This window comes from Phyllobates terribilis, unplaced genomic scaffold (genome assembly GCF_046119375.1).
Source record: "Phyllobates terribilis strain yellow unplaced genomic scaffold, ASM4611937v1 Scaffold_1__5_contigs__length_1240528914, whole genome shotgun sequence".
NCBI classification, from domain to species: Eukaryota; Metazoa; Chordata; class Amphibia; order Anura; family Dendrobatidae; genus Phyllobates; species Phyllobates terribilis.
The window spans coordinates 590360626-590383270 of record NW_027362761.1 but is presented as its reverse complement, the minus strand read 5'-3'; the positions used below and the strand labels follow the sequence as shown (position 1 = coordinate 590383270).

At 48.5% G+C, this 22645-nt stretch overlaps 1 protein-coding gene across 2 annotated transcripts; it reads left to right on the top strand.

The window, feature by feature from the left end:
• Positions 1-3129: 3129 nt before the first annotated feature.
• GPBP1 (GC-rich promoter binding protein 1) lies at positions 3130-18955 on the top strand. 2 transcript variants are annotated; one of them, XM_073682107.1, is made up of 10 exons: positions 3130-3328; positions 6031-6229; positions 6658-6781; positions 8628-8851; positions 10632-10698; positions 11105-11280; positions 12599-12715; positions 16834-17009; positions 17535-17634; positions 18359-18955. In XM_073682107.1, the coding sequence occupies exons 2-10, from the start codon at positions 6167-6169 to the stop codon at positions 18515-18517; spliced, it is 1206 nt and encodes a 401-aa protein (XP_073538208.1). In that variant the 5' UTR covers positions 3130-3328; positions 6031-6166; the 3' UTR covers positions 18518-18955. The 2 variants fall into 2 exon arrangements, with proteins under 2 accessions (XP_073538208.1, XP_073538201.1); XM_073682100.1 differs by lacking the exon at positions 3130-3328 and adding an exon at positions 3485-3660.
• The last annotated feature ends 3690 nt before the right edge of the window (positions 18956-22645 follow it).

The following is a 22645-nucleotide window of genomic DNA, read 5'->3' as shown; positions in this document are numbered from 1 at the left end:
AATCTCTGATGAGGGGAGACGCTGCAGGTCAGGGCAATCACTGATGAGGGGAGACGCTGCATGTCAGGTCAATCACTGATGAGGGGAGACGCTGCAAGTCAGGGCAAACTCTGATGAGGGGAGACACTGCAGGTCAGGGCAATCACTGATGAGGGGAGACGCTGCAGGTCAGTGCAATCACTGATGAGGGGAGACGCTGCAGGTCAGGGCAATCTCTGATGAGGGGAGACGCTGCAGGTCAGGTCAATCACTGATGAGGGGAGACGCTGCAGGTCAGAGCAATCACTGATGAGGGGAGACGCTGCAGGTCAGTGCAATCACTGAAGATAGGAGACGCTGCAGGTCAGGTCAATCACTGATGAGGGGAGACGCTGCAGGTCAGGGCAATCACTGATGAGGGGAGACGTTGCAGGTCAGGGCAATCTCTGATGAGGGGAGACGCTGCAGGTCAGTGCAATCACTGATGAGGGGAGATGCCGCAGGACAGGGCAATCTCTGATGAGGGGAGACTCTGCAGGTCAGAGCAATCACTGATGAGGGGAGACGCTGCAGGTCAGTGCAATCACTGATGAAGGGAGACGCTGCAGGTCAGGACAATCACTGATGAGGGGAGACGATGCAGGTCAGGGCAATCACTGATGAGGGGAGACGCTGCAGCTCAGGACAATCACTGATGAGGGGAGACGATGCAGGTCAGGGCAATCACTGATGAGGGGAGACGATGCAGGTCAGGGCAATCACTGATGAAGGGAGACGCTGCAGGTCAGGACAATCACTGATGAGGGGAGACGATGCAGGTCAGGGCAATCACTGATGAGGGGAGACGCTGCAGGTCAGGACAATCACTGATGAGGGGAGACGATGCAGGTCAGTGCAATCACTGATGAGGGGAGACGATGCAGGTCAGGGCAATCACTGATGAGGGGAGACGATGCAGGTCAGGGCAATCACTGATGAGGGGAGACAATGCAGGTCAGGGCAATCACTGATGAGGGGAGACGATGCAGGTCAGGGCAATCACTGATGAGGGGAGACGATGCAGGTCAGGGCAATCACTGATGAGGGGAGACGCTGCAGGTCAGGGCAATCACTGATGAGGAGAGACGCTGCAATTCAGGGCAATCACTGATGAGGGGAGACGCTGCAGGTCAGGGCAATCACTGATGAGGGCAAACGCCGCAGGTCAGGACAATCACTGATGAGGGGAGACGCTGCAGGTCAGGACAATCACTGATGAGGGGAGACGCTGCATGTCAGGGCAATCACTGATGAGGGGAGACGCTGCAGGTCAGGGCAATCACTGATGAGGGGAGACGCTGCAGGTCAGGGCAATCACTGATGAGGGGAGACGCTGCAGGTCAGGGCAATCACTGATGAGGGGAGACGCTGCAGGTCAGGGCAATCACTGATGAGGGGAGACGCTGCAGGTCAGGACAATCTCTGATGAGGGGAGACGCTGCAGGTCAGGGCAATCACTGATGAGGGGAGACGCTGCAGGTCAGGGCAATCACTGATGAGGGGAGACGCTGCAGGTCAGGGCAATCACTGATGAGGGGAGACGCTGCAGGTCAGGACAATCTCTGATGAGGGGAGACGCTGCAGGTCAGGGCAATCACTGATGAGGGGAGACGCTGCAGGTCAGGGCAATCACTGATGAGGGGAGACGCTGCAGGTCAGGACAATCTCTGATGAGGGGAGACGCTGCAGGTCAGGGCAATCACTGATGAGGGGAGACGATGCAGGTCAGGGCAATCACTGATGAGGGGAGACGATGCAGGTCAGGGCAATCACTGATGAGGGGAGACGATGCAGGTCAGGGCAATCACTGATGAGGGGAGACGATGCAGGTCAGGGCAATCACTGATGAGGGGAGACGATGCAGGTCAGGACAATCACTGATGAGGGGAGACGATGCAGGTCAGGGCAATCACTGATGAGGGGAGACGATGCAGGTCAGGGCAATCACTGATGAGGGGAGACGCTGCAGGTCAGGGCAATCACTGATGAGGGGAGACGCTGCAGGTCAGGGCAATCACTGATGAGGGGAGACGATGCAGGTCAGGGCAATCACTGATGAGGGGAGACGCTGCAGGTCAGGACAATCTCTGATGAGGGGAGACGCTGCAGGTCAGGGCAATCACTGATGAGGGGAGACGATGCAGGTCAGGGCAATCACTGATGAGGGGAGACGCTGCAGGTCAGGGCAATCACTGATGAGGGGAGACGCTGCAGGTCAGGACAATCACTGATGAGGGGAGACGCTGCAGGTCAGGGCAATCACTGATGAGGGGAGACGCTGCAGGTCAGGGCAATCACTGATGAGGGGAGACGATGCAGGTCAGGGCAATCACTGATGAGGGGAGACGCTGCAGGTCAGGGCAATCACTGATGAGGGGAGACGCTGCAGGTCAGGGCAATCACTGATGAGGGGAGACGATGCAGGTCAGGGCAATCACTGATGAGGGGAGACGCTGCAGGTCAGGACAATCTCTGATGAGGGGAGACGCTGCAGGTCAGGGCAATCACTGATGAGGGGAGACGCTGCAGGTCAGGGCAATCTCTGATGAGGGGAGACGCTGCAGGTCAGGACAATCTCTGATGAGGGGAGACGCTGCAGGTCAGGGCAATCACTGATGAGGGGAGACGATGCAGGTCAGGGCAATCACTGATGAGGGGAGACGATGCAGGTCAGGACAATCACTGATGAGGGGAGACGCTGCAGGTCAGGACAATCACTGATGAGGGGAGACGCTGCAGGTCAGGACAATCTCTGATGAGGGGAGATGCCGCAGGACAGGGCAATAACTAAGTTGCCAAAACCACCTTTGCAAGGCTGAGATATGAAGGTCCACAGATGCAGAATATCATAACGACCTTAAAGGGAATGTGTAGTGGAGAAATGACCTATTACATCGGGTTATTGTCGTATATGATGTTATAAATAAGACTGATGAAATGCTGAGAACTGTTTAGAATTGTACATCAGTAACCATAGAAACATTGGACGAAAGGGGCAGAAACCACCGGTACACCGGCATTCTCCGCGCACTGCAGTCAGCCTCAGCGCTCACACTCATGGGGATTGGAGACATCCCGGCTTCAGCTCTCAGCTGTTCTAAGCAGCTCACGTGACCGTACACGTCATCTGCGTCATGACGTGACGTAGCGTTCGATGAATAAGTTGACGTCACCCGCTGGGATTCCCGGGAGCCCCCACTGACGGCCTCCGCACGCATTTTAACCTGTTCACCCCCCAGATGGCGCCTCTCGATGGCTCCAAGCTGGAAGGTTCCTCTCGCATCTCGTGATCAGGTGGCCGCAGAAGCAGGTGACTAGAGCGGAGGAGAGGCCGGTGTGGTGAGGCTGCCTGTTACCAGACTCCGCGGCCCGCCTGCCTATTGTATATGTAAAAGAGTCAGGCATCGACAGAACAGCTCATTCTGGGGGCCTCTGTAGGCGGAAGTGTGTGTAATCTAGTGCAACACTTTGGTGGTGAAGCCCCAAACGTAGGTGTCTGGCGGGAACGCCTGTCGGATTATTTTGCATGTGGTTTTCTTTGGTGGCTGAAACGTCTGCGGTGTTCCCGGTGACGAGTGTCCGCCCCCTGCGTGGGACTGAAGCCTGCCTGTAGTCAGTGCAGTGTGGAGGCTGAGACAATGTGTGAGTACAGGCGGGCGCTCCCTGACACACTGCACCGACACTGCTGCGCTCTACAGATCGCCACAAAAAGTTTCTATAAGTTTATAGCAGTGACCTGGCCTGTAATAACTCTATAATGTATAGTGCACAGCCAGCTCCGCGTCCTCCTATGACACCGCTTTATATCTTGCTCTTCGTGTTAACCCTTCAGGATCAAGGATCAGACTAGTTTTCTGCTGACCATCAAAATATATATTTTTCTTTTATTTTACAGCCGTCGCCTTCAGAGGTAGAAGTTTGTTTTTTCCGTCTTTTGAAGCCGTATGATTTTTTTTTTTTTTTTTTTTTTGGGGGGGGGGGTGTTAAATTTTAGGTTTTGAAAAAGTTTTAATTTTTTTTTTTTTTTTTTTTTGTGTGTGGCTGGGACACGGGGCAGCGAGTCCAACTTACTTTTTTCTTAAATCTTATTTTAAATGTTCCCGATGAGGCGATTAACAAGTCCTATAGTGTTCTAGTGTTTACTAAGTAACAGCACGTTTCCTGGAAATAAGAATCTGTGTCTCATCGGTCCAATGGCCGGGACTTATGCTCATGTCCGTGTAACTAGGTGCATTTCATATGTTTCGGGATAATGTAGCTATTTGAGTAATCACGGGGGAGGGGGAGCCATGAAATTCTGCCTATGTTTTATTTTTATTGACTTTTTTCCTATTTTAAAAGGTATTTCCACTCTAAAGCCAAAGCTCCACTATCAGTATTTGGTCAGTATTTTTTTTCAGGAGTGGGAGACAAAACCAGGAGTGGGTGATAAATGCGGAATTGGTGACTTGTTTCTATTATACCTTTTCTCTGATTGTTCCTCACTTGGTTTTGGCTCCCACTCCTGAGAAAAAATACTAACCAAATACTGATAGTGGGGCTGTGGCCTTAGATTGATAATGTGCAAAGTGTTTGTGAAAGCAGTCAGCTTTCAGTTTACTTATTGCGATATTTGTTTGGCCCCATTCTCTCTATATATTTTTTGTTTGCAGCTCGGCCACCGCTGTAGTTTTAGCAGCAGCCGCTGACCGTGTGCAGTGCTTACGAGCTCTTTCCAGAGCTTGTTAGCGCTGCACTAAGCCACCTGGTCGGATCGCTCTGTTACCTCCTGATCACGGCCTCATTCTGTGCTCCTCTGAGCATATATCACATAGGCCGGCAATGAAGGGTCCCATCTTCTATCTAACCAACTACATACTGAGGTCACTTTCCATCCCGGTACCAGGGGGCTAAACATTCAGGATCCGCGGTTTCCCCGATCCCGGACATTTTGTCTGCGCTGTCACACCTGACCTATGATCACCTTGGCGTACACTGTGCTCGGCTACACACCGTCCTTCTCTGCTGCCTCTGAAATCTCCTGTCCTTGTATTGATAAATGCATTACCACGGGCTGCACAGCAACTGAAGGGTGTTTGGAAAATTGCATCCATGGCTGTATTCTGCAGGGAAATCCTCAGCAAACTGTGTGGACTTAACCCACAGGAGACTCAGCAGAGGTATGGGGAAAAAAATCCAGAAAAATACATTTGTTGCAGATTGTGACTTTCCCATTGAAGTCAGGGGCAAATATCCACAAATATGCTCCAAATATAGAGCATTCTGAGATTTTGTAAATCCTCTCCATGAGGCCAATCGCACCTCAGCCTCCTCTCAAAGAGGGGGAGAAAAGTCCCTGTATCCCTGTGAGGAGTGCTGGTTTTCAATTAGTATCTTTATTGGGACATTTTTTGGAAACTTCTTATTAAAAGCCTTATTAATGCTGACATCAGACTGTCGTATTTCACGGTCCATATGCGACTTCGCTGGACAGACTATCTGCAGGACTCCCACCCAGTCTCGCCGGCATATGTGAGGATGTACGTTTTGGGTGGGAGACCTGTGGCTCGTCGGTGCATTGTGGTCTGTATGGAGACCATGAAATCGGCTCGTCTGATCTGTCGGAGAAATATCATGGATTATTCTCAGACCTGATGAAGCTGCAGTACTTACTGTGAAAATTCACATCAGAATGGCTGTAAAATCCTCTTACTAAATTGAGCTCTTTATGGGTCCACTAGCCAGTATGGGAGGGGTGGGGGCATTATGAAACGTATCATGCACCCATTTTGACATTGATTTTTTTTTATATATAGTAAGTACACCGGCCTCATCAGGACAAAGATGTATGCAGTTTGTATTCTGAAATCTAGTGAGCGATCCACTTTAAACAGAGAGGAGGATCATTTATCACCCACTGCAATGTGATTGTTTAGCCAATTGCAGGATGAGGTGGTCACCGCTGTGCTCGCTGACTGGCCCAGGAGATACATTATACCAAACCATTCTTTTTGTTGTGCTTTCCTTGTACAGGAGCGGACGGCGGAGCAGTTTCCCCTCGGGGGCCGGTATAAGTCTTATTCCTGGTGACTTTCTCAGCGGTTTCTCACAAGGACTTGCTATGTGGTGTTAGAACCTTGTCTTACTTCATCCGAGTGACTTGACCTAAATGGCGCAGCATGACTTTGCTCCAGCCTGGCTTAGTTTCCCCACACCGACCTCATCCACAAAGGTGAGGCTGGGGTTCTCCGTGTGGGGGTGGCGAGTCAGCCATACTTTGCTTGTTGTCCTTCCATTGTTCTGTGTTGCTTTGTGATGTTCTCCGGCATCTGCTCGGGGGTCGGCGTGGGATCACTTTCATTTTTCAGCCCTGTCATCGGCTCGCGTGGGCCGGTGCGTTGGAGATTTATTTTATCTGCATTTCCCACTTGAAGGATCCCTGTACTCACACTGTGGAGATCCATGGTCATAGAGGGCAGTGCTGTAAACACTCTGTGCTGCAGTGTAACATTGGAAAACAGAGTTGCAGTGTCCGTTTCTCTGAACATGTGAAGGGTGGTGGGGTGTGCAGAGATGATGGGATTGGGGTGGGGGGTTGTGCAGAGATATTGGTGATGCAGAGATGCTGGAGCCATATAACTTCTAGATTTACCTTTGCAGACCGCTCTGAACTCTGAGAAGCATTCGGAAGGTTTGGTGAGACTGGACAGCCGGTGCAACGTGATCCGGAGACGCCACAACTCCTCAGATGCGTTTGACGCTGCTCATGGTCGCTCCGGCGGTGGTAGGTTTCTTCTAATCGCTGGATATGAGTAGGATTTCTGGAAACTTGGGACATTTGATCCTGTTACATGGAGCTGTCAGATAGGGTGTTGGCTCCATGCTGACAGGTTCCATGCCGAGTTTGGTAGATCCGATGCGCCTCAAAAGTGAAAATGCCTGTAGGAAGCGGCAGCACTTTGCTTAGTCTCTCACTGTGGCCATTACTGCTGTACTCGCATTATCAGGCTTGACGGATGCCCACCGGCACAGACTCCCAGGATCGGAGAAAATTCTGATCCTGTCTGTTCAGTCCCTAAACGCATGCTGATCGCGGCTCCCTCACAGACCGGGAATTCTTAGTCCTGTCCTTATTAGCACACCCCACCCCCATCCCCATCAAAAAAAATTCACAGAAATTAAAAGCAGCCATTTTATGTACCGGAGCCGAAAATAAGGCATTAAATATCTAGTTGGAAGGAGAGGAGTATTAAAAAAAAAAAAAAAAAAAAAAAAAAAACTAAAAAGGTTTTGCTGTGACAGGAGGCCAAATGTAAAACCTTTCTCAAACATTTATCAATAGGAAAACTACAGGTTACTAAATCCGGTCTAATTAAGGGATAATATCTCTGGCCCTTTAAGAGAGACTGCAGTTGGGGCTCTCTGCTGTCTCACTATTGTGACAGCTGTGTGAGGCTTCCTGCACTCTGTGGTGGTGGGAGGTTGGGCGTGTGCAGCATGGACACAATGGGAGATATCTGCCACTTAAAAACAAACACAAAAAACCTCTTCAAAACCCCTTCTGGAAAGAAGAGAGATTTGTTGCTTCAAATCTCTCCAAACTAACCCCTTCCCAATCAAAAGACTGCAAAGAAAACTTAAGGAAATATATTTTTCTAAAACTCCTTGAGGACAAGAAAACCTCCCTAAAAAAGGAGCATGTTTTTTTTAAGCATTTTTAGTTTGTGGTTGTTGAATGTGTGTGCATACGGCCTTAGATGGGTTCCTGTGTATTATGGAGCAGCAGGAGAAGGTGAGTGCTGTGACTGCCTGTGTATAATATGTTGTGGAGACTCCGATTAACCCTTTTGCAGGCGGTTGAATCCTCTTGCAGATTTACCCTTTGAAGGCGCTGTATCCTCCTCCTTTATCTGGGCTGCATATTACACAGGGACCTCTTATTACATGGCCGATATATAACCATATTCTGCATGAAGTAAAATGTAGGCTCCTGGTGGGGGGAGAAGTAAAGATTCACTTCATCGCTGCTCCTTGGGATTGAAATTCACTGTCTATGAAAATTGGTGAATTCATGAGAAAAATGGGTAAATTCAATTATCCCATTTATATTTTTGGGCTGGAGGAATCCTGCAGATCTGAGCACACGGCTCCATTCACCATTCAGGTGCTGTATAGAATCAGCTCTCCCCTTTCTCACAGTTGGTATCTCCCATAGAATCACCCACACCCCCTCTTAAAGGGGTTGGCACATGCCAGATTTTGTACTCCCTTTGGTAAAATGAAGATAAAACCTGTTTCGCTGTAATATTGAGGGAAATCGTCTGATTTTGCTAATTACATATAGTTGAAAAAAGGCTTATAATCTCATTTTCGATCCGTTTTTGTTCTCATTATTGCTAAATCCACTTTAAGGCCTTTAAATTGTTAAAGGGTGTGAGAATAATGAGGAGAGCGGGATTGTGCAGCACTGAACAGGTTAAAGTTGAATCTTTCTTGACTTAGTCTTCCTTTTTGGATTAGAAGACATGTAAATGGGTTTGTGTTTTTTAGGTCCAGGCCCCGCGTGCTGAGGGGCAGGAGACCTCCTGACGTGATCTTTTCCTTTTTATCTTCTTGGTTTATGGACATAGTTAACTTTGGAAGAAAAGAGCACAATGGCTGGCGCTCACAAGGCCGGACTGTGTCCGAGAACATGAATCACAGCGGTACACCGAACGGCACGGGCTACCGCTCTCGTAGCGGCACGGGCCACGGCGGAAAGGGCCACAGCCCTCGTGACGGGAGCTTCTCGGAGAGCGACGCAACTTGGAGAGATGATGGAGAAAGCAGCAAGCAGTTCGAGGCTGAAGACTTCGTACGTGCACAGGATTTCCTCACTGTAGATCACGTTTCTGGCTTTAGTGCATTTGTTTCGGTTTTCAGGGAAAATTCTGTAAAAAAAAAAAAAAAAAAAAAAAAAAAAAAAAAAAAAAAACTTTTAGCAGAAAGATCCCAGTCTGTAGAATATAGATTGTCATACCCACAGTGTGGGGAATCTGTTGCTGATTTTTGCCTAACTAGATGGGGAATCTGCACACAAATCCACAAAAACATGTAAATGTGAAGACCTGGGGTCTTCCGTGGGCATAATACTACTCAGACCCCACAGGGTGAGGATAAAACAGCATGGCAATACTTTATTCAACACCAAACAGACAATAAACACATAGAACAGTCCCAGCAAATACCAAGATGGTGCAAAGTTAGTCTCACCCTTCCGCTTGGGCCGACTACCTCAACCGGTGGCACCCCGCTTTGGGTGGACACTCACAGAGAGGAAGTAGCTTCAAGCTTAGGAAGCTGACAGTCCAGTGAGGTACGTGGCCAGGAGACCGGAGTGTCCCACACGGGCTTTTCCAAACAGATCCATGGAATCAGGTGACCGGATGGTCCCAACCTGGCTTTTTCCGAACGTCTCCATAGGGTGGTTAATGGAGAAGATCTGTGTTCCCTTGGGCTGGCATCCTGTAGAATCCAAATCTATGTCCCTCTGGATGGAGCCATGCTACCAAACTGCTGTCCTGAAGAGTCTCTCTGATTCTCCTTGCAGCAGGATAGAAATCCCCTTTTATATTTACATCTGTGGTTCAGGTTATCATTCACAGGTCAGGTGTGAAAGTGCCAGGCTCATTGAGCATTTAATCAGTTTGCATAGTTGGTATCCCCCTGCTCTGTAAATCAACAAACTAGCTGGCCTAGTACAATATTTAATTAGCATATTAACAAACATCATTGTTCCCCAACCCTGAGTCGCTGTGCTCCTTACAAAAAGTTGCAGTAAATATCAACTCAAATGTCTACATTCCAGCTTATACAAATACTAGTCTGTCCTTTGTGACCTACCAAAGGAAAACACAAATTCAAAAGTCAACACAAACACAATAGTGTATTTCTCCTGGCCGAACAAATCTAGACCTCTGGCTAATTAAGATTAGAGGCTGTGTCGTCACAAATATCTGTATGGAAGAAGAGCAGATGAGGCTGGTGTACTTGCTGTGATCCATGTCGTAATGACCGCACAATCCTGACATTGGGAGGATTTTATGAGTTGAATATATGTAGTCTCCGCCCACAAACAGACTGACATCTGCAGCTTGTACCCATCGGTGTGAGATTTTGTCAGCAGGGAGGAGGGACACGGAGTCACTGCTGTCATTCAGGCTAAATTAGCAGAGATTGAGTATAAATTTTCATAAAGTAGCAGCCATTCTGACCTGGATTTTCACAGTAAGTACACCAGACTCATCAGATCTATTTAATAATGCATTCAGTATATATTGTAGAAACTGGTAACTTTGAGCCAAGAGTGTCCTTATTTTGTGTCTGGCCTCTGCACTTTGCTAAAACATGCGTTCCAATGTGGTAAAATCGGTGGCAGATCTGTGCTGCTGTCTGGCATGTAACTGCCTGTGTCCGTTCACATGTATTGGGTGAGCACCGCCATAGTGAAGCCGATCTCTGCCTCTATCGAAGCGTGACTGGGAATGACAAGCAGCAGCCTGATGTTACTTGTTCTGGTCCGTTGGGTCTGGATGTGATACTTAGCTTCGTATTCACACTCCTGTTTTGATGACACGTTTTCTATTCTTTTGCAGCCTTCTCTGAACCCGGAGCATGAAAAAGAGTTTAACCAAAACAGGTCTGCGGCCTCAGGAGTTTGGGGTGAGTTTGGTGGCTTAGGTTTCTAATGACTTTGCGGGACGAGTCCGGTGGCTCTCGCCCCTCCCGTGACACTGCGGGCCCAGTTTCCTCCGGTGGCTCTCGCCCCTCCCGTGACACTGCGGGCCCAGTTTCCTCCGGTGGCTCTCGCCCCTCCCGTGACACTGCGGGCCCAGTTTCCTCTGGTGGCTCTCGCCCCTCCCGAGGTGGAGGCACAGTGCTGCAGCTTCCCTTCCAAATCATTCACTTTATCGATGTGCTGCATGTTTACTATAGAACAATAAAGGGTTGAGCTCAGGCCGGTCCAAGTAACTGCATTGGGGGCTGATCACCCGCTGGCCACTACCTCCATGGATCCTGCTGCCCGGCACATTGTCGGGGGACTAATACTTCTATCATTCTTGAACAGAAAATCCTTTGAATAGTAAATCCAGACCTTCACGAATGCTGGTCATCAGGAAAGGGATGAAGGACGACTTCTCACTCTCTGGATATCCAATTGCTACAAGTTCTTGCTTTCCTGCTGGTAAGAGTGGGACCGATGCCCCCCGGAGCCTGGCACCCAAAGAATCCAGCCCCCCTCAGGTAAGTGCAGTGATTGCTCTCTGCCGGGTGAACATACAGCCTATCCCCTTCAGGACGGAGATCTTTTGGGCGCTAACGATGCAGCAGGTTTTTGTTTTTTTTATTTCTTTTCCACTGCAGTCTGAGAACTTTTTGTTCCGGTGGCAGCGGATGCCCAATGTCCTGTAAACCACTGATGCCGCAGACACTACATGGCCGTTGTTTATAAAGAAGTGAACAGCCGGAGTCTAACTTCTCTCTGATCTCGGCCTTTACAGCTGAATATTGCAGCTAATGACACAGGGACAGAATAGTGTGTATGGCACAGACCATTTACCACTCAGCCAAGTCACGTCAGAGGATCCTCCATCTCTGAGCTTGGACCTTTTGTTTTGCCAAGTTTTTATCACTAAGGTTCGGATACGGCTTTAAAGAAGGCAACCACTTGCGATTTAACGCAATTTTATTTATAATAGTTGATTTAAAAGATCAAATACACAATTATAGGAATATTATGATATTGCGTACACTCTTGTATATGTTAACATACAAAGGTTAAATAGATATATACTCGCGTCATCACCAAGGAGCTTTTAAACATCATCCATCTGGAATATCAGAGAAGCAATCACCATGACAGAGAACCCCTGGAAATATCACAACACTGCGTGGGCGTCCCACTTATGCAGGTATTACATACAACACTACACATCAGTGCAGGTACAACGTATGGCTTCTGTCTTAGTGATATTTCTCTGGCCTTATATATAGTGAATCTACACTAGTAAGTCTAGTTCACCTTTAACCTCCAGTGGCCAGTGGAAAAGATGAATCAGATACAAGGCATTCATCAAACAATGGTGGGCAATAAACCCACACAATTCAAAAGCTCTCAGAAATCGCATAAGTAAACTGCAGACAAAAGTTAAACCAGTCTCCATGTTTTACAATAACAAATGATAAACACAGGACTAATTGAAAGGTGAACTTTCAGACAATGTGAGTAAACAGTCCTCGAGATTTTGTTGCTGTGAACATTGTCTGTGTCTAAACATCAGGTAAGGCTTTAACAGAATGAGCCTTATCTATCTGTGAATATATAACCAGACCAATGATGGTTTGAATGCATTCTGTATATTTCAATATAGACTCAAAATATCCATTTTTATGTTCACACTACAACTTTCCCTGCACATTTTCAGAATTTTGCAGTGACCGGTCCACAAGGGGCTCTTCAGTGAGAAAAGCAAAGCTCCATGCGGCTGGTGTGTTTGTGTAGCCGCTGTGGGTTCTGCTCTGGGGCGGCTAAGGCTTCTAAGAATTGTTCTCTGTCTTGTAGGAACAGCATTGTCTGCAGATGGAAGAAGACAATCTGGACTCTTCTAATGAAAGCTTCGGATCCAATCCTTGTGCTCATCCGGACTCTCTGGACGCGTCTCCGACCTCAGTGGAGGAGGTATTGGCCGTGCGCTGGGCTCTGTCTGCTCTCACGTGTCCTATAGTCCGTCGTCTCGGCCATCGCATACGTGCACCCAGTAATGGCGCCAGAGTTCTGGTCCTCTGTTGCAAATTTTATTCTTGACGCTCGTCTCTCAGTTCTGTCACACGTTGCGGTACAGGATTAACCCCTTCATGCTCTGATTAGTCTATCAGATGTATATATCTCGTGAGCACTGGTAAATTAGCACTTTGTGATGTAAATATTCCACATGCTTATTGGGTGGGCGCGGCCGGGGCCCCTGCAGGTGGTTGGGCGCTGCCGGGGCCCCTGCAGAAACTTACCTATTTCTTATATTAAAAAACAAACACACACTCACATAATTGCTATTGTCACATTCATAACAACCCAACTCTGTCACATTAACCCTACACTGAATGCCATAAAGAGCAGAAATACTGTTTTGTTCATTCTCTTGCTATAAACAAGTGATTTAAAAAAAAAAAAATAAAAAAAAATTCACATGTACCCCAAAATACCAATGTAACGTCGACTTGTGCCACAAAAAAACAAGCCTATAAATTTGGTATCACCCACCCTTTCCCCCCAGGATGATATGGCTGTTAAAGAAAATTTTTTTATTTTTTTTAACATTTTTACCCCCCATCCCCATCCTAATTTTTTTTTTTTTTTTAATCAAATCATTTTTCTTTAAACATTTTCAACATGAACAGGTAAGTTGACAATCACATCCTTACACATATCCCTCCCACCCCTTCCCGTCAGCTCTTTCGACCTTAAAGTAATACGTTTTTAAACATGTCAGAAAAATATTTAGATTTCAGAGTCCTCAGTAGTTGATACCTTTTAATGGCTAACTGAAAAGATGGTAACAAATTGCAAGCTTTCGAGACTACTCAGGTCTCTTCATCAGGAATAGTATAACACAAAATCTGAAGTCACATATTTATACACAATAAGACACAAGAAAAAAAAAAAATGCACTAGGTAAGACAGGTGATGAAAAGCAGAGTTATTATGGAAGAGAAACAGTTCTGGCTATAAATATTTTAGTAGTTAATAGATAAGGAGTGTGAAGGTTTTATTGTCCTGTGACTAGGTCCAGTGTTGTGATGGCCTCACAATTCTGAGGGGCACATTCCTTAGTTGATGTAGAATGACTGACATAAATCCATGCGACACATTCATTCCTGCTCTGAACGTGTTAAAGGTCACCATCAGTTTATATTCTGAGACTCTTCTTTCTCTCTGAGATGTGAAGTTACCTTTTAATACTAGTAATTTAATATCTTTTATGCTATAATCAGGGGAACAAAAATGCTTGGCTACAGGTAGATCTATTCTTTTTTTCTTTTATTGTGTGGCGATGAGGATTCATCCTTGTTCTAAGTTTTTGCCCTGTTTCCCCTACATAAAGACCCCCAGCTGAACATTTGGTGCATATAATTAAGTACACTACATTAGATGTGATACAGCTGATCGTACCTGGGATCTTATAGTCCTGATGTGAATTGGGGATCTTTATCTTGTCTGTGGTCGTTATACATGGACAGGTTTTACATTTTCTCTGGTTGCAAGGAAAGGTTCCTGTAGCTGGAGGAGATGACAGGGAGCTTCTGACAATGATGCTTCTTAGATTTGGGGGCTGCCTGAAACACAGAAGTGGGGGGTCTGGAAATATGGATTGTAATCGGGCATCTTTTTGTAGTAAGGGTTGTAGTTTCCGTGCAGCTCTCCTTAGCGCCTCCAGGTTTGGATTGTAGGTGACTACTAGAGGCACCCAGTTGCTTTCTTGTTTGGTTTTGTAATGTAGGAGATTCCTTGATATTCTGGTGGCTCTTGTAATCTGGTTCTCAATTGTTCTCGGATGGTAGCCTGATTCAAAAAGGTTTCCTGAGGCCACCAAGGCGTTTGTCTCTAGCCATACGGTTGGAACATATCTGATTGTATCTGATGGCTTGGCTGTAGACAATAGAGTTTTTTTATCTGTTTCGGACGGAAACTGTCCCATTTAAGGTATGTAGGATGGTCGATTGGTTTCCGGTACAAGGATGTCTCTATTTCATTGTTCTGTAGCCTGATGATGGTGTCCAAAAAGTTAATTTCAGTGCAGGAGTAGTTGAGTGTTAGGTTGATGGTGGGATGAAATCGATTAAAGTGTTCATGGAACGTCTTCAGCTGTTGCTCAGACCCCGTTCAGATGATTAAAATATCATCAATGAAACGATAGTAGGCCAGAGAATGTTTGTACTCTAATATCCCACACCAGGATGGATTAAATGCCTGCAAAATCTTCATAGAAAATACAGGAATTGTTGCGGATTCTGTGGTCAAACTTACAGAATTCATCCTCACCCACAATTACTTTGATAACAACATATATCTACAGGAGACTGGTACAGCGATGGGAAGTAAAATGGCTCCACGGTACGCAAATCTTTTCATGGCCATGCTTGAAAGTGACTTCTTGTCCTCATGTCCCATCAGGCTTCTGGCCTACTATCGTTTCATTGACGATATTTTAATCATCTGAACGGGGTCTGAGCAACAGCTGAAGACGCTCCATGAACACTTTAATCGATTTCATCCCACCATCAACCTAACACTCAGCTACTTCTGTACGGAAATGACCTTTTTGGACATCATCATCAAGCTACAGAACAATGAAATAGAGACATCCTTGTACCGGAAACCAATCGACCGTCCTACATACCTTAAATGGGACAGTTTCCATCCAAAACGCATAAAAAAAACTCTATTGTTTACAGCCAAGCCATCAGATACAATCGGATATGTTCCAACCCTATGGATAGAGACAAATGCCTTGGTGGCCTCAGAAAGACCTTTTTGAATCAGGCTACCATCCAAGAACAATTGAGAACCAGATTACAAGAGCCACCAGAATATCGAGGAATCCTCTCCTACATTACAAAACCGAACAAGAAAGCAACCGGGTGCCTCTAGTAGTCACCTACAATCCAAACCTGGAGGCGCTAAGGAGAGCTGCACGGAAACTACAACCCTTACTACAAAAAGATGCCCGATTACAATCCATATTTCCAGACCCCCCACTTCTGTGTTTCAGGCAGCCCCCAAATCTAAGAAGCATCATTGTCAGAAGCTCCCTGTCCTCTCCACCAGCTACAGGTACCTTTCCTTGCAACCAGAAAAAATGTAAAACCTGTCCTTGTATAACGACCACAGACAAGATAAAGATCCCCAATTCACATCAGGACTATAAGATCCCAGGTATGTTCAGCTGTATCACATCTAATGGGGTGTACTTAATTATATGCATCAAATGTCCAGCTGGGGGTCTGTATGTAGGGGAGACAGGGCAAAAACTTAGAACAAGGATGAATCATCATCGCCACACAATAAAAGAAAAAAGAATAGATCTGCCTGTAGCCAAGCATTTTTGTTCCCTTGATCACAGCATAAAAGATATGAAATTACTGGTATTAAAAGGTAACTTCACATCTCAGAGAGAAAGAAGAGTCTCAGAATATAAACTGATGGTGACCTTTAACACTTTCAGAGCAGGAATGAATGTGTCGCATGGATTTATGTCATTCTACATCAACTAAGGAATGTGCCCCTCAGACTTGTGAGGCCATCACAACACTGGACCTAGTCACAGGACAATAAAACCTTCACACTCCTTATCTATTAACTGCTAAAATATTATTTATAGCCAGAACTGTTTCTCTTCCATAATAACTCTGCTTTTCATCACCTGTCTTATCTATTGCATTATTTTTTTCTTGTGTGTCTTATTGTGTATAAATATGTGACTCTTCAGATTTTGTGTTATACTAGCCTGATGAAGAGACCTGAGTAGTCTCGAAAGCTTGCAATTTGTTACCATCTTTTCAGTTAGCCATTAAAAGGTATCAACCACCGAGGACTCTCAAATCTAAATATTTTTCTATCTACTGGCTAACACGGTACAAGAATATATATTTTCCCTATATTAAACATGTCATTAATACCCTATAATTATTCTATAAAAAAAAATCCAACACTGCCCACACATGGCTTTGTCGATTAAACTGACTTATGATATGAAAAAATTGCGCTGTACCCGGCCTCACAGATGGCTTTTCTACCCGCAGGACGATTCTGCTCTACAGAACAGATGCTCTCATCATCACCGAGACATAAACCTGAACTTTGATCCGGGTGAAACCCCCCAAGGGAACGGGAACTCCTTCACCCCCAGACCGGTCACGCGATCTTCTACCTTTCCTCAGGAGGACGTGCTGTCGCGTTCACTGGAAGCCGAGCACAGGTATCGCACTGACAGGTATCGCGGAGGTCCGTGACCGTCCAGGAGCAGCTCACTGGCATAGGCTGTGTATTATATGCTGATGTGATGAAACAAGGAGCCATAATAATAATTGTAGATCTGTATCTGGAACTAATTGTGTAAGAAAACATGGTGGCTTTCTCCCAGCAATGCCTGTTGTGCAGATTAGCTGCATTAACCCCTTCCTGATGCCTAACTTGTGAATCTGAGTCAGGAGCTGGGGTCGCTCCATACATCATTCCTGTGATTGGTGTCTGTACGGTCGCCCATCTCTAATCCGCATCAAAATCCACAAAAATACACATGTAGCAGATTTCATTGTGGATTTTGATGCTGATTTACTATTGGGAATTGACCTGGTCCTAATGATTAGGTTTAGTGACTCTTGCTGACGTTGGGGGTCTCCTGTGCCGTCCGGCATTCTTGGGGGTGACCCGGTGTATCACGTATCTAAGCTCTGTCCATATACAGGTTCCCCAGATAATAAGGCAATCTTCTGACTTGTAGGCTATTGAAGGCCATGGGCTGGCAGGAGGACGGCGAGAACGAGACCTATGCACCGCTCACCGAGGACGAGATGAGGGAGGTCCAGGCCATTAGTGAGCAGGTAATCATGGAGCTGTAGTCTGCAGCTGTAGTCTGATCAGTGGAGGCCATATGAAGTACTAGTTTTTTCATAATGGGTGTCCTGACTCGAGATCAGGCTGGTTCGTTATCAGCATGTCTGATCCTGTTTTGCGATTGAAGAAAAGAGTGTTTGGGGAAAAAGAGGGGTCTGGAGGGGTCAGAGTAGACAAGCCTAAAAGGGACAGAGAGGTCCAGCATGGACTCGTTCCCCTGTCCCTAATGTGAACACGTGTGACGGAGCGGCCATTCAGCCATGGAGTGGCCATGTTTTGTAATGTTGGGCCTTTTCTCATGATTATTAAGAAAAAGATGTGAGTGGATCTTATAGTGAGCAGTTGGAGTCATCCATTTATATATCTGCTCCTTTTACTGGACTTCGTTGTGTGATCCTGCCATTAAAGGGGTCTTGCGGCTTTTTGCTTGGGTCTGTGCATAGGACCCTCACGTATCAGCTGGAGCGGCACCTTAGCCGTGCACTGGTGTGTCCAGGACATCACCATAAACCTAGAAGGCTCCTGTCGCAACAAGCAGCGATCTTGGGGAATGAAGCCTCAGGATGTGGCTTTTCCTTCACCTTTTGGCACTGGAGCAGCTGTGGGGCTCTGGTACCTATTGAGGTCAGGTAAGGAGCCCTGCAGCCGGCCCGTACGCCATAGATGTGTGAATTTGGTCCTTTACTTCTATGACTCCTCCATCTCTTGTAGCTACAGAAGAATGGACTCCGGAAGAACGAGCTCCTGAAAAATGGCCTTTCCTTAGAGTTCAGGTTTGATCCTTGGAGATGCGGCACCTTCAGAACTACGGACGAGGACGATGACACAGAGACCAGCAGCAGCGACACGTCAGACGACGACTACTTGTGAGGAGGTCGCTGCCGTCTTCTTTGTACATTGACACTGTAGTCTTCAGACTTGGACTTCTTACTCAGCTCTTTGGCTCCTTGCGGCCACATACAGGTTTCTTTAGATAGGAAAACACTTGTTTGTTACTACAGACCCATTTTGCCAAGGTTTCTAAGTTGTTTCCCAAAAAAAAAAAAAAAAAAAAATTGCACTTTAGTTGTTCTTCCTCCACCGCAGCTCTCCCCATGATGTAGCATGTCTCATGTTTCGTTTCCTCGAGGCCTTGAAACAGGACGACTTTATTTTCTTTTTTTTTTCTTTGCGATGTGCACAGATTTAAGCCTCGTTGTTGTTGTTGTTTTCAGTGTTTCACTATCAAGGTTTTATTGGGTTTCTGGATCGGGCGTTTGTGAAGTGACAAGGACCTAACTGTATAGAATAAACCTATTTTGATATAAAGTTCTGGATGTGTCTGTGTCTAAGTAATGCTGAATATAGAGAGTGGGTGCGACAATAGCGCTGATTGCTGCACACACTGGTAGCGGCACGAGTCGTAGGGTGAAGCGCCGTGATGGGTAGCGGCACGGGTCGTAGGGTGAAGCGCCGTGATGGGTAGCGGCACGGGTCGTAGGGTGAAGCGCCGTGACTGGTAGCGGCACGGGTCGTAGGGTGAAGCGCCGTGACGGGTAGCGGCACGGGTCGTAGGGTGAAGTGACGGGTAGCGGTACGGGTCGTAGGGTGAAGTGACGGGTAGCGGTACGGGTCGTAGGGTGAAGTGACGGGTAGCGGCACGGGTCGTAGGGTGAAGTGACGGGTAGCGGCACGGGTCGTAGGGTGAAGCGCCGTGACTGGTAGCGGCACGGGTCGTAGGGTGAAGCGCCGTGACGGGTAGCGGCACGGGTCGTAGGGTGAAGCGCCGTGACGGGTAGCAGCACGGGTCGTAGGGTGAAGCGCCGTGACGGGTAGCGGCACGGGTCGTAGGGTGAAGCGCCGTGACGGGTAGCGGCACGGGTCGTAGGGTGAAGTGACGGGTAGCGGCACGGGTCATAGGGTGAAGCTCCGTGACGGGTAGTAGCACGGGTCGTAGGGTGAAGCGCCGTGACGGGTAGCAGCACGGGTCGTAGGGTGAAGCGCCGTGACGGGTAGCGGCACGGGTCGTAGGGTGAAGTGACGGGTAGCGGTACGGGTCGTAGGGTGAAGTGACGGGTAGCAGCACGGGTCGTAGGGTGAAGCGCTGTGACTGGTAGCGGCACGGGTCGTAGGGTGAAGCGCCGTGACGGGTAGCGGCACGGGTCGTAGGGTGAAGCGCCGTGACGGGTAGCGGCACGGGTCGTAGGGTGAAGCGCCGTGACGGGTAGCAGCACGGGTCATAGGGTGAAGCTCCGTGACGGGTAGCAGCACGGGTCGTAGGGTGAAGCGCCGTGACGGGTAGCAGCACGGGTCGTAGGGTGAAGCGCCGTGACGGGTAGCAGCACGGGTCGTAGGGTGAAGCGCCGTGACGGGTAGCAGCACGGGTCGTAGGGTGAAGCGCCGTGACGGGTAGCAGCACGGGTCGTAGGGTGAAGTGACGGGTAGCGGCACGGGTCGTAGGGTGAAGTGACGGGTAGCGGCACGGGTCGTAGGGTGAAGTGACGGGTAGCGGCACGGGTCGTAGGGTGAAGCGCCGTGACTGGTAGCGGCACGGGTCGTAGGGTGAAGTGCCGTGACGGGTAGCAGCACGGGTCGTAGGGTGAAGTGACGGGTAGCGGCACGGGTCGTAGGGTGAAGCGCCGTGACGGGTAGCAGCACGGGTCGTAGGGTGAAGCGCCGTGACTGGTAGCGGCACGGGTCGTAGGGTGAAGTGACGGGTAGCGGCACGGGTCGTAGGGTGAAGCGCCGTGACGGGTAGCGGCACGGGTCGTAGGGTGAAGCGCCGTGACGGGTAGCGGCACGGGTCGTAGGGTGAAGCGCCGTGACGGGTAGCGGCACGGGTCGTAGGGTGAAGCGCCGTGACGGGTAGCGGCACGGGTCGTAGGGTGAAGTGCCGTGACGGGTAGCAGCACGGGTCGTAGGGTGAAGTGACGGGTAGCGGCACGGGTCATAGGGTGAAGCTCCGTGACGGGTAGTAGCACGGGTCGTAGGGTGAAGCGCCGTGACGGGTAGCAGCACGGGTCGTAGGGTGAAGCGCTGTGACTGGTAGCGGCACGGGTCGTAGGGTGAAGCGCCGTGACTGGTAGCGGCACAGGTCGTAGGGTGAAGTGACGGGTAGCGGCACGGGTCGTAGGGTGAAGTGACGGGTAGCGGCACGGGTCGTAGGGTGAAGTGACGGGTAGCGGCACGGGTCGTAGGGTGAAGTGACGGGTAGCGGCACGGGTCGTAGGGTGAAGTGACGGGTAGCGGTACGGGTCGTAGGGTGAAGCGCCGTGACGGGTAGCGGCACGGGTCGTAGGGTGAAGTGACTGGTAGCGGCACAGGTAGTAGGGTGAAGCGCCGTGACTGGTAGCGGCACGGGTCGTAGGGTGAAGCGCCGTGACTGGTAGCGGCACGGGTCGTAGGGTGAAGCGCCGTGACGGGTAGCGGCTCGGGTCGTAGGGTGAAGCGCCGTGACGGGTAGCGGCACGGGTCGTAGGGTGAAGCGCCGTGATGGGTAGCGGCTCGGGTAGTCGGGCGAAGTGCCGTGATGGGTAGCGGCACGGGTCGTCGGGTGAAGCGCCGTGATGGGTAGCAGCATGGGTTGTACTGCAAAGGTACCAATTTCTGCCCCAGTTACCTGTATATTGTGAAGTGGAAGCATCTGACATCTCTACTATCTTCAAGAGGAGCTGCCAAGTGCAAAAGCGCAGGGCATGTAAAAATCGTGTATCTTCTCTCAAGGTCACTCATTACGGAGCCCTGAAACTAACATCTAGAGTTTCATGAAGTGGGTTTCCATGGTGGAGCAGCGGCACAATACCAGGCAGCTGCTGGAGTGGTGTAAAGCACGTCATCGCTGGTCTAGAGAGCTGCTGCACACAAGTATATGATCAGCATGCTCAGCGTCAGATGGAGGGGGTGTAAAGCAGAGGTTGTGTTTTCAAGGGTCATTCATTCATGTGAAGGGTTGATAAGACATTGTACACAATTATTGCTTCCACTATTATGGTGACAATTTGGGGAAAGTCTTTCCCTGATCTGGTATGACTGTACCCCGGGCTCCATGAGGATGTTGGGTGAGGAACTGGAATGGCTGCACTGAATCTGGACATTAACCACATCCAACATCTCTGGGAAGAACTGGAACGGCAATTGTGAGTCACACAAAAGTGATGCAGACCCCGTGAAGAAGAAAGCGGCTCATCTCCATATTAAAGGGACTGTCAGCACAGAATGACGGGTTAAACCAAGTGCAGGCGCTCGGTGCATCATGGCGTGGCCAAAAATTTAAGTGCACCTTCCCACCTGCTGCTTTTCTATCTATCTATGTCCTTCTCCACATAGCCAGAGCTGTCACTCAAAGACGAAGGGGCAGAGATAGAGGGAGACGCAGCACCTGAATGTTTGTCCACCACGTGGCACCGAGCGCCTGTACTCTGTGAACAGTTGTTCTGTGCTGACAGTCCCTTTAACACCTACAGTTCTGGAATGGGATGAAACATGGGTGTGGTGGTCAGGGGTGCACATACTTATGCAATGTCCTTCCCCACTCAGCTGATTTCAGATGAGTACAATATTGCAGCATTCTTCCAGACATATTAATTCTCCAATTCCACCATCCAGATTTTGGGAATATTTGCTAGAAATATGGATATTTCTGTACGTGATGCTGCTAGTTTGCGTCATCAGAGCCACATAATACGCCGTTGTGGCATTGAGGACGTGTTGTACCAGTCTAGTACGAGAGGCTCCTAGTGTTTTACTGCTTTGGGAATATACAGCGCCTCACACAGGTAGCAGGCAGCGTTACAGATGCATACAGACTCTATAGCGGTCCAGCTCATTCCATCACACATGGACGCTCGGTACAATCCCACAGAAAGGATTTACCGATACAGAGATCACTGTACAAAGGGCGACGTTCACACTGACGTCCGGCGCATAAACTGACGCGCTGCGGATCGCTAACCCACAACTCATTGCTTTACGCTGTGGAGGTTTTTCTCTTGTGCAAGATGTGGGCGCTGTAAAGTGTAG